General features: G+C 40.6%; 1 protein-coding gene across 12 annotated transcripts in view; it reads right to left on the reverse strand.

The window, feature by feature from the left end:
• LOC135215424 (peroxisomal trans-2-enoyl-CoA reductase-like) overlaps window positions 1-12,307 on the reverse strand; it is a 468,052-nt gene that overhangs the window by 114,768 nt on the left and 340,977 nt on the right. For 7 of the 12 annotated variants that reach the window (XR_010314679.1, XM_064250058.1, XM_064250050.1 and 4 more), the window contains one exon: window positions 3,193-3,297. Coding sequence is in view for 10 of the 12 variants with exons in the window: in XM_064250058.1 (XP_064106128.1) it covers window positions 3,193-3,297 (105 nt within the window). In the remaining 2 variants the exon portion in view is untranslated. Of the gene's footprint in view, window positions 1-3,192; window positions 3,298-4,342; window positions 4,364-4,465; window positions 4,491-4,537; window positions 4,674-7,573; window positions 7,688-9,043; window positions 9,159-12,307 lie in introns of those variants that run through there. The other 5 variants (XM_064250049.1, XM_064250051.1, XM_064250054.1 and 2 more) reach the window with 5 other exon arrangements.

Genomic DNA, 12,307 nt, shown 5'->3' on the forward strand with positions numbered 1-12,307 from the left:
CTGGCAGGACCAGCGTGCTTGGAGGGCTGCTGCTGATCGTCAACCCGCGGTGGCGATCGAGCAGCATGCCTAGCCTTGCCGCTCGCCTGAGGCGAGAGGCTTGGCTGAGAACGTCGACGCTGATCTCTAGCGTCAGGCGAGCTGTTGCTGGTTACCGTCTCCGCCCGGTCCCGATGGGAGCGGCGTCAGGTGACCTGCTAGGCTCGCTGTCACGGTGAGACCGGCGAGCGTCCTCTCGGCGCGTCGAGCCGCTGGTACCAAGCCGTGGCTGGTACCGACGGCCGCGGGGACCCCTTCCTCGCCTCAACCCGTTATGGGAGAGGCAGACCTGACGCTCCCCCCTCGCTCGCTGGCAGGACCAGCGTGCGTGGAGGGCTGCTGCTGATCGTCAACCCGCGGTACGGTCGAGCAGCAGGCCTAGCCTTACCGCTCGCCTGGGGCGATTGGCTCGGCTGAGAACGTCGAGACCGATCTCTAGCGTCAGGCGAGCTGCCGCTGGTCACCGTCTCCGCCCGGTCCCATCGGGAGCGGCGGACGGGTGACCTGCTAGGCTCTGTGTCGCGTCGAGACCGGCCAGCGTCCTCTCGGCGCGTCGAGTCGCTGGTACCAGCCGTGGCTGGTACCAGGCGGCCGCACTCCTCCTCCTCGCCTCAACCCGTGGCTGATCAGACGACCGTCACGTTAGCCCGAGCAGCCAGTTGATCGCTGCGAGAGCGTCCACTGGCCTGGCGAGAGTCGTGTGCACGACTCTCGCCAGTCTTCTGCTCCGCGCCGCTGTCTTGACGGCGAGCGAGCTCGGGCGTCAAAACTTTGGCTGGACGGTCTTCTTGGAAGAGCGTCCACGTCGGTGCTTCTCGCGAACGAGAAGCGGCCGAGACGGAACCTGGTTTAGCGGCAGACCCGCTAGCACCAGGTGAGGACGCACCAGCCGAGGCTGGTGCCCTCTGGTCCCCGTCGACTTCTTCTTTGCAGAAGAAGCGACGGGCCCGTTGTTCCCGAAGGAACAGGAGGACCAGCAGAAGAGCTCCCCAGCTCGCCTGAGCGAGCCGGCCCTTAGAAGATCCCGAAGGAGTCTTCCTAGGGGGGAAGGAGGCAACCTTCTTCTTCTTCGGCTGTTTGGCCTTAGAAGTCGAAGGGGAAGGAGAGGCAGCGGACGACGAAGAAGACGACGACGACACCTTCTTCCTCTTCCTCTTCTTCTTCGCCAGGCTCCGCAGGACAGACGTCAGGTCTTCCATCCAGGAGGGAGCCGGGGCAGTTGCCGAAGCAACAGGGCCCGACTGCACCTGTCCGGAAAGACCTGAGACTGTGACAGCATCACCAACAGCAGGAACAACAGGAACAGGTCCAGGAACAGCAGGAACATCTGAAAGTGAATGAGCAGCAGGCACCTGATCTGAAAGGGAATGAGCGGCTGGGACCGCAACAGGTACGGCAGGCACGGCAGGTACCACAGGAGAGACAGGCGTCCTGTCGGCAGCTACCGTCATCCTCGGCACTGGCGGCAGGTCCAGGGGGGGGGGGGTACTCTTTGGGCAGCGGCAGTCCGGGGTCGGCAATACAAAGAACCCAGGTGGCGGTGGCACCGTCCTGATTGGCACGGCAGGAATTGGTTTTGGATTGCAGCCGTGGGTGTTACCGACATGACATGTGGTGTGTACACCAGGTGCGGTGACATCTCATATGCTGGTGTCGAGATTGTGGTTGTTGTAGTGGTTTACCGTATCATGAGTGACCACTGCCGACCCCGCCAACCGCTGAATCAACCCCTGCAGTCCCAGCGACTCCCACACCTGTCCCAGGTCGTCCTCGCTGATGGCAAACCTGCGGAAGCAACAGTCGGGTTAATTAGAGGGGCTTCCTCGCGCCTGGGGGGAGAGAACCCCACCCAGAGCGGACGGAAGACCCCGAGTACAACTGGACGTCCGTTACCAAAGGAGTCACTGGACTTCCGATGACTTCTTGTGTCCTCGTACAGCAACCCACTGCGCCTCTGACGAATGCATACACGTTACACAGGGCTCGTTGCGGGAGCACTCTCGCCCCCGACAACGAGTACAAACCTCGTGAGGATCTACATCTACATCCAAGGTCGTCTCCCACGGATGTAGCACCTGCGGTAACATAGATAGATTAGTAAGAGGGGTTCCCTCACGCACGGGGGGAAGACATGCCCCACCCCGAACGCAAGGAAGACCCCAAATACAAAATACAATGAAGAAGCTGAGCGGGGGGCAGGAAGGAAGACGAAGAATCGGCTACCAACTTCCTGGCAGACCTTCGCTTCCCCCACCCCCGCACAGCAGTGAAAAGTAATATGAAAATGAAACAGAATACTGCCCTTGCGATTCACTTCATAGAACTTAAAGGAGAAAAGATCAAATTCCCGGGTAAGAACGGAAACTTGATCCAATAATATGATGCTATCATAAATATATATGAAAATGGAAACAGAATACTGCACTTGCGATTTCATTTCACATAAAAAATCGTAAGGATCAATTCCCGGGTAAGAACGAAAATTGATCCAGATTAAATTCATGCAATCAATAAATGAAAATGAAAAGAATATTGCCATTGCGAATCCACTTTCATTGCATTCTATTATACAAAATTAAAAGTTCGTGCCGAGCGCAATCACACTCTCGGTAACGAACGCACAGGGCAAAAATATAATGAAAAAAGTACTTACATTTTTCAATTACACCCTTTCGCCCAAATACATGACTCGGCGCGAGCGCGCCCGCCCTCGGCACCGAGACATAATTCAAGGGTTCATAATTAAGTAATGAAAATGAAAACAGTGTACTTACAGTTTCATTTTCAAGTCAAACAAACCATTAGTAGAAAACACAATATAAACAAAGCATACGACGATGAAGCGGGCAGAGAGCGATGACGAACACGTCCTTCATACCCGCGGCCGAAAGCAAAAGTGATTTGTTTACCTCCCAGTCGCGCGGCGCGCGACTGTCGGACAAGCAGTTAACTACCGTTCTCCCCTTGTTCGAAGCTTACGACCGTTCCAGCTGCCGCTAGCTACTTCCTATTGTTAAAGGACCGATGGTTTGTATTACGTATCGGAACAACTACATATTTGTAAGACACAGACTTAAAGCCTAAATGAAATACTAATTTCTAAACATAGGTAGTACAATACGTACTCTGATAAATCGGTATCCAGGAACTTACCCAGAGTAACTAGCTCTTCTGTGATGGCTTTCCCAATACCACTTCCACCTCCTGTTACAATGGCAACTTTGCCTTTGAATAAACCTGGACGAAAAATAGACATCTCTGAAAAGTAAAAAAGACAACCATAAGAAAGTTTCTAATAATACTTACAAAACAATAATTGGGGAAACAAATCCACAGTTATGTAAATTTACATAGCTACCTAGATTTAAATTTAAAACTCCAAGGATAGCTTTTGGGAATCTGTTTGGTTACCTACTTGTCCACTTTACTATTTCCATTACTATTTTCTATTAAGATGACAAAAGAGAAATGTTTATGTAAGATTCATGAAAGACGTAAGTCACTAGCCTAGTAAACAAGGAACAGCTCTAATGTTTACAACCTTGCGCCATAAAAGAGACACAAACAAATATCTCGATGGATTAAGAATTTTAGGCTAACAGTGATTGGAGTAACAAAATTAAATAAATAATGAAAAGATATCCTACTAAATGCAATGAAAACACAAGCAAAAGGTAGGTATTTCCATCCAGTCAGACATAGAGAGAACAGGGCTACTAAGATAATGAAATACAAGACTAATACCTAGGTATAAACTGTAGCTAAATAATGCAGATTTCCAAGTTGATATACCTAGTATAGCTACTACATACATGCACTCTAGGTAGGTAGTAGTATTTTCTGAAATTTACGAGCAGTTAGGCTAATAGGCTAGCTACCCAGTGACAGTATGCAAAAGGAGGAATAAGAGAGAAAGAGTAAGATATGTAGATAAGAAGTGAGTGGATATTACAGTAAGCATATAGGTAGCTACCTATTTTCTGAAATTTACGAGCAGTTAGGCTAATAGGCTAGCTACCCAGTGACAGTATGCAAAAGGAGGAATAAGAGAGAAAGAGTAAGATATGTAGATAAGAAGTGAGTGGATATCACAGTAAGCATATAGGTAGCTATACTACGATGATACAATGCATTAGATGAGTGGTCAAGGATATTGGGACAGAAGCAAATCTAGTTTCTCAATACACTCAATGTCTACCATTGTTGTCAAATACAAAATTAGGGGAAAACTGGATGGATGAAGGAAGATGATGGTCAAAATTGCTTCATATGAATTTAAGTAAAGAAAAAAATGTTAGGCTACTTTATCTTTGGCGATACCTAGGTAGTAGGTACCTAGCTATCTTAGCCTACCGGTACCAGGCCATATAGCCTACTAGCTAGGTACCTAAGTCTACGTAGGTATTGTAAGTATCCTTATCTTAACCTCTCAACATGGATGAGTCCCCATCTTTTATGCATTCAAATTCAATTTTCGACAAAAATACATGATACAAGCCTCTATATAATTTCTCCGGCTGGTGAATGCCAACTATCAGCAACAAGTGAAATAAAAGAGCTGTGTCTTGATATCACATTGGTTGTTTTGGTTCAACAACTGACTGACATTCTTCTTCGCGAAGAAATGATGCAGAAATCAGTGATGGAGATAATAATTTTCGACATTTTGACTTAAAATATAAAATCAACACTGCAATAGAAACGTATACCTATTTCATAATGGATTTTTCGTTACTGGAATAGAATCGTATACCTATTTAATAATGGATTTTTCGTTACAATTTCTGGTAGTTTTAGATAACTAATTGGCTACTTACTCCTTATCTCAGGTACTACAGACAGGCAATGATTATGTGACCAACCTATCAGTATGTTTGTGTCTATGAAGAAGGAACAACATATCTACAAAAGATAAAAAAAAAAAACCATGTCCCGCATATCAACAATGTTTATATGATATGTATTATTAGTAACATGTATTTTATTTCCGATTTATCGTTTAATTAAATTTATTCTAAAGCAGAACTTTGATATTCGTTTGAATAAATTATATTTAAATTTACCTCTAGATGCAGCTTTTCTGTTCGTATGAAACTTTAAAGTAAAGTAGATTTAGAGCGTACCTGACTTTTCCAGTCTTATGACTCAATTGCAAGCTATAAGAGAAAGCCACGAGAAATTCGGTTGTGGGTATTGTTTTCGAGAGCGATTACAGGTGATTGCTACACTTCAGATGAAAGCGAATAGTCTTGTTAGTGCAGGCGAAGCCTGGGTTTCACAAAACATACCAGAACCTTTCATGATGAAATACTTTGCGCTATCTAAAGAGACGAAAACTGCAGTTTTGTTCGCTTAGATATTGGCGAACTTTTCACCGGTATACAGCATGATGAAATGGTAAGAGATTGGCCATTAAAGTATTTCGTGGAAGAAATATAGGAAATATAATCAGCAACCGTAATTTCAATGTTGCATCAAAGCAACCTAATTCAGTTTAAGCGAATATGATACGAGAAGTACTGGAAGAACGGACAAAACTATGTAATAAGGGAGAAGCTTTTAGGGGTATAAGACAAGAACATGTAGAATTTTATGGAGTAACAATGACTTGGGATAATGATTGGTTAAATCACTTCGTGGCGAAAGTACTCGCACAGCCCGGGAGACTTCGCTATCTTCTTGAGGAGGTGAACAACTATCGTCCTAGGAATACCTTGATTCTTTTTCTTTCCTTATAAGATTGACATTACTACGTTATTAACCAATAAATTTTCCTCCATAGGCTATGATGTCTGATCCATTATTAGTTTATCTTTTGGTTCAATTATTCTTTTTATCAACTTAGTCTTTTATACTTACACCTTTTCATCAGCTTATTCTTTTAAACTTACACCTTCAACATCCACACTTCATATCCGTACAGACGATTTGACTCGACAATCTATTCCAGGGTTGCCGCGAAGTCACTGAGAAACTAGCTCCGCACCGGGAGGTGTAGTGTTAATTGCCAAGCAATGTTATGTTGCTACACTAACTAGACGAAATAGTCATCCTGGTTATATTATATTAACCGTATCTTTTCCAGTATATGAGTTGGGTTTACTAATTAAACCTTTTTAGAGTTAGATTTTCCCCTTTCCGAAATTCAGGTGCTTCATATATTTTGAAACATTGCGTAACTTTAATGATGGTAAAATTTAGAATCGAACAAGATACGCGGACAATGGATATATATGTGTGTGTGTGTGTGTGTTTGTGTGTATGTGTGTGTAATTACTGTTTTATAGCTCTGAATGTTATAGTATATGATTTGAAGCGTAAATTAGGCTACAAAGTGAACAAGGGCAAGTAAATTTATTCACAAAGTTTTCAGCAAAAAGTGGGAAGTTACAAAAAAAAATGCACTGAAATGTATTTCTTTACTAAAAACGGTTGCTTGTCATTCATTTCTTTGCGTTCCCCACAGAGTAAGTTGACAAGCTCCATAAATCCTTCGATTTTCATAAGCAGTTTATTCTTTCTTTTCTTTTTTAAGCCGCATTTATCACTTTAGGTAACATGCTGTATGTTAAATCAAAACGTTTGCTGAAGTAATAATAATAATAAATAACCTAATATATAACATAGGTCTAGGCTTAAAATCAATGCCATAATCATTGTAAACAGAAAAAACGATACGAAACATGTAGGTCTATATGCCACCTTTTATGATCCTGATATTTTGAAATGAGATATTTCCCCAAGAGAATGGACAGCATATTATGCATGATTTATGGTATACATGTGCCAATCCTAAGCCAAACGAATGCCCTATTCAGGGCTATGAGTTTCAAAAAACTGGAAAAGAGCACATTATAATTGGTCCTTTTTTATTCAATAAGCTACATTAATATAATGAAATCCACGATTATAATACACCACTTCCTAGCATACTGATATCGAAACTTATTCGGTTGTAATCAGTTGAATCACTTCAACTAATACAATTGCCTAATACATATTTCAGTTGTTTTCTCAAAAAAAAAAATAAATAAATAAATAAATAAAAACTCATTAAACATGACTAAGTCTACAATAATGTAAGTCAGTCTTCACCCTAAGATTAATTCACAAATTAACCAAATTTTACTAACCTATATATATTTACAAAGGCAAATTGAAGATTGCTGGACCTATAGAATAAATGCATTGTAAGACATCTCGTTTGGGTTACGTCATCTGTTGTCAAAATCGGTTCGTATGATCGTATCTGATATTGGCGCGTGAACTAGGAAAAATGGTTAATTTTTAAAAAATATTAGTATTTTCAGAAATATCAGAAATCATTTTTATTATGGAATAAAGTTTTAAAGGCATAAATATATATGCGGGCGGACCTACAGCGCCGCATACGTGAGGAGTGCAGACCTCAGCTCTGCATTCAATGCCTCCCCCTCGAATCTTCTCCGCACTTTTGGTCGTTTCTCCGCGCTTTGGCAACACTGATCTATTCATAACTTCTTACTCACGCACCTCCAGTACCTTCTTGCCTTACCTGCTGTTTGATTCTGAATTTCATCGGTCACCCATTCTGCCATCGCTCTGCTATCCCAGATGTCTATGTGAACGTTTTATTGTCATTCTTACACTAACGTTGCAAAGATTAATTAATCAATGCAACTTTGTGGATTCTGTTTACTTTGGCATTATCTGAAACCGAAAAGGGTATGAGGAAAAAATGATCCTTACACAAGCAGTAATAATAATAATAATGATAATAAGATACCTGTATGAATTCGTATAACATAGTCTACGAGAAATTGAATTTGGGGTTAATTGGGCGTAAAAAATGGAGAGCAAGAAATGTACTCGATATATTACAAGCACGCACGAGGAAGTAGTCAAACGACTTGAAAGGGAACAAGGCAGAACCCCTGTCATCCAGACGACAAGGCGACGCCATATCACGATTTCACATCTCCCCCCCGGGAAAAAAAAAGCAGGTTTAATCAACAATAAATTACACGGCCGGATGTAATAACACTTGGGCGATGAACGCGGGGCCCGCAGCAGCAGAAGGCCCTTTCCCCAAAATGTTCCCTTATCCGATAACGCCGATAGACCCATAATAAAATACGCCCAACGACGAGCCATCCTAAAAGCTTTGTTTGCGGTTGATAACCTCACGGCCCTGTTATGGCCGGCCAGAGGATTAACGCCTTCCGAGAGGGACGATATGAAGCGCGTCACAAGAGATTATTATTATTATTATTATTATTATTATTATTATTATTATTACCAATGAGGTATAAGACTACAATCTGCTCATACGTGTGTTCGCTCCACGCGTAACAATATACATAGATGATCAGTAGATGTTAGTGTAGGTTTTTTTTATTTGTTTTTCACTTTTGGAGGCAACTCAGCTATGCTACTCATCCGCATAAAGTGATTATAAACTGAAAGATAAAATCAATCACCAATACTATCACAGAATAGCTGAGCAATGATGAATCTGTTTATTGTTGGGTGCACAGAGTCTAGATGTCCACACCAGGCCTCTTGTTCTCTTTTCTAACGTACTACAGTGGCTATTTTAGGCAAAGGAGGACCGCGTTGACATAAGGCCGACATGATCTAAACTTAACGAACTGGTTTCCTTGAGCATCTGCTTGCGAGGCTATTGGCATTTGAACTGGAATATAAAATTTAGGCCGACGGCCCATCGCTGGGTGCTATGAGGTCATTCAGCGCTGAAAATAATGTTGAGACAATTGTTAGTAGAAGGTGGAGAGTAAGATGGTAGAAAGAGAATATAAGCGGGTTTCCAGCTCAGGGACGCTGCGCAGAACCTGCACCGCGTGAGGTGCACTGACGGCACTAGGCCTAAGCGCAGTGTAGCTATACCAAGTTCCAACACCGAGAGTTATCGAGATATTTCTAAAGAAATTTTATCATTTTTCACTTGCATTCAATAAGCTGAAGAACTGTAAGATTAACTTCATCATTACCACAGGCTTCCTACCTGCTTCCACTAGACCATTAAAGTTAGCCATGAGCTGGAACAGACTGTTGCTCCTTGAGAAGCCAGTAACTGGAGAGAGACGGCAACTCTTCAAACCCATGATAAGTTGCTTTATATGGCAGTGAACATTATGAACAGAAATTAAATTTGTTACTGTCTTTTCCTCATTAAGAATAAAATCATTAAGGTTTCAGTGGCTTTTTTTTTTTTTTATCAAATCAAAGTTCTTGAACAGATGAAGATAGTTCGTGAGAAAGCAAGAAAACAAGCAGAAAATATATGTACAGTGATGCTCAAATCTCATGCGACATGACTCATAGGATTTTCGTTCAAAATTCACTAACTGGCAACCTAGCATGCTCCATATTTATCTATTATTTTCAATGCGGAAACGCGATTATTGCATACAATATGGACATAAAATATGTTTCATAAGAGTGAAATCTGTCATAATATGTCAAAACTGTAAAGAAAATGTCACGGGTAGCAAAAATTTCAGAAAAAACACTTTCGAAACATTTTCAAAACTTTCGTTCACACATCGCTGAGCATTTGACCCGAAATGAAGTCATCATCAAGCATCAGTTTCAAATGTTAGGAAAAAAAAAAAAAAAAAAAAAAAAAAAAAACACAAAAAATTGTCATTACATTAATAATGCTTCCAAGTTAACATAAAAATTTTAACTAGTCCTATTTGATTGCTTTTACAACCTCAATGCTGAAAAAAAGTAAATATGTACTATTAACAAAAGTAGAATGGGCCACCGATATCAACGTGTGAGGGGAGGGTGTGTGACGTATCATTAGTGTCGGTGGCAAACAATAACCACCCAGGCCCGGTGTAACATAAGTAGGTCTACACTGAGTAGCGACCAATGAAATTATCTTGAAAAAAACTTACTTTATATGTGTTAGAGGAATATTTGGATTTCCATACATAATTAATTGCTTATAGTTTCTTTAAATATTAAAAAAAATTATGGCATACTAGAAATATTCGCCTATGCAATTATTCTTTTGTCGAAAGGCAAAGCTATTGTTCCTCGGCCTAGGTTGTTAGATTTTTTCTTTACTTTACAATTAACAGTCCACGTCTCTCTATTAACAATTTCTAGCCGGAAAGCAAATGAGGTTATCTTACACATTCTTGTTCTTCAAATGACCTTATGAAAAGATAACCTTATGAAAGAATAAATTAAATAAACCAAATAGCGAGGAGAAGGACTTTTAGGAAAATAATATTTTAAACCAGTTTTGAAAAAAAAACAAGTGTTCCATACGCCTTGATATTAATAACTTATGATATTTCGATTAATAGTCATCTTCTCCATACAATCAAAAATAAATCATCTTTATTCCTCAAAGAACAGGTAATCTCTACAAATAAAAACATTAGTAACATTACATCTTATAGGGCTTAGATTATTCTTTTAGGCCTATAATAATTTTGCAAACATATATTGGCAGCTTAAACGCAGCCTAAAACTTCAAACATTCAAAGAAAACTGGTTGTAATTCATATCCATATTGTACTCGTCAAAAAACAGATAATCTCTACAAATAAATTCATTTATAACAGATTATATCTCAGAAGGTTTAGATTATTTATTTAGGCCCATAAAACATTTTGCAACATACAGGGAGCTTAAAACACAGCCAAAAGCTTCAACATTCAAAGAAAACTTGTTTTTAATTCATATTCCCTACGTGAAAATGGTGTTATGACTGTTTGAGCTTATTAGGTCTACTGTCATAATGTAGCAGACGTAGTTATGTTGACCAGACCGAGGAGCATGTAAAGTGAGCTTTCATTGATGGCACAGCTAACCTTATCACACCGCACTTTGAACTTAACAGCGTAAAAAAAGAAAAATCAGTTCAAATCACACAGATTTACGAAATTATACCAATGCAAAAAAAGGGATCATATTTATATAACCATAAGGAAAAATAGGGCTAGCTGTGAATTCCCCACAAACTTTTTCGACATGTATGATTAGAAAAAATAAGTATATACACTATCTGGCAACATCACGTTGAGTCTGAGAATCTGAACGATACAAATGAATCATGTCGCATGAGATATGAGCACCACTGTACATACCAATTTTTGTGACTTATTTCGGCAAATGTTTCTTTAATATTAACACGATTTCTGTTAACTTTCAAAGAGAGGGCAAACATTAATACGCACATGTCATTTTCTTTCGAGTGTGTGCATGTGATATACATGATACATATTCGTATGTATGGGATAACGCAGAAACCAAAGAGAATGAATACACCGTTTGTTTGTATTTTTTATCACCCCCGGTAGGGGTGGGGGCGGCCTTGCTAGATAACCAATCCACTCTGGAACTAAACGGCAGTGTCAGAAACGCTCTGTCCTTAATCGTCGGGCCAGTCAGTCACTCAGGGTTGCAATGTACTAGCTGTCTGGTAAAAAAAAAAAAAATAATTCCACGAATTCTAAGATAATAAATCTCCCTCGAAGTGACCCACATGGATCGTTCGTAGCTTGTGCCTGAGCTGTGACGTAATCTGATTTTTTGCTTTTATTTTACTGTAGCAAAATACTTTTGCTTGAACTGTGACAAAATCACATTTTTTAAGATACCCTTTTTTCGCAAGACTGAAGCGAAGTGTGTGGAATTCTTTTTTTTTTTTTTTCGTTTTGGTTTATCCGTGGCAAATCTTTTTCTAGAGCGGTGGCTCAGCGGTCGACTCGACGAGCATTCTGTAGTACATTCTATGTAGCAAACAGAGAATGAAGAAAAAAATGGATCTGAAGGAAATGGGCAACAGCACAATGGAACCAGTAGTTCAAAATTTACTCATACCTGTCAGCCTTTCTGAAGAGGAGGTAAGAATGGTCTCTTTCAACCATACTCAAATATAAGCGTCCCAGTATTTCAAAAGATACAAAATGGAAAATGGATTCTGCTGTTTTTTTTACTTCTTCAAGGAAGATGCAATCCGTTAAAGTCAGTGTAATAAGTAATGTGCTTTGTTGAACGGCAAAACAGACAGCCTGTTAAAATGTTCGGGAAATCTCGATTTTAGTGGTTTTCGTCTGTGTGTGACGTTGCTTGTTGAACAAACTGTAAGTCTAAAAACAGAGTTTCTGGACTAATAAATAAATAAATAAATAATTAAATAAAATCAACGAGAACTAAATTATTCCTGGCCAGTGTTCATGTGATCAGCTAACAGAATGAATCCAAATGAATGTTTCTCGGCCTCTTTCTTGTATTTAGACTATGA

This window comes from Macrobrachium nipponense, chromosome 5 (genome assembly GCF_015104395.2).
Source record: "Macrobrachium nipponense isolate FS-2020 chromosome 5, ASM1510439v2, whole genome shotgun sequence".
In the NCBI taxonomy this organism is placed as follows: domain Eukaryota; kingdom Metazoa; phylum Arthropoda; class Malacostraca; order Decapoda; family Palaemonidae; genus Macrobrachium; species Macrobrachium nipponense.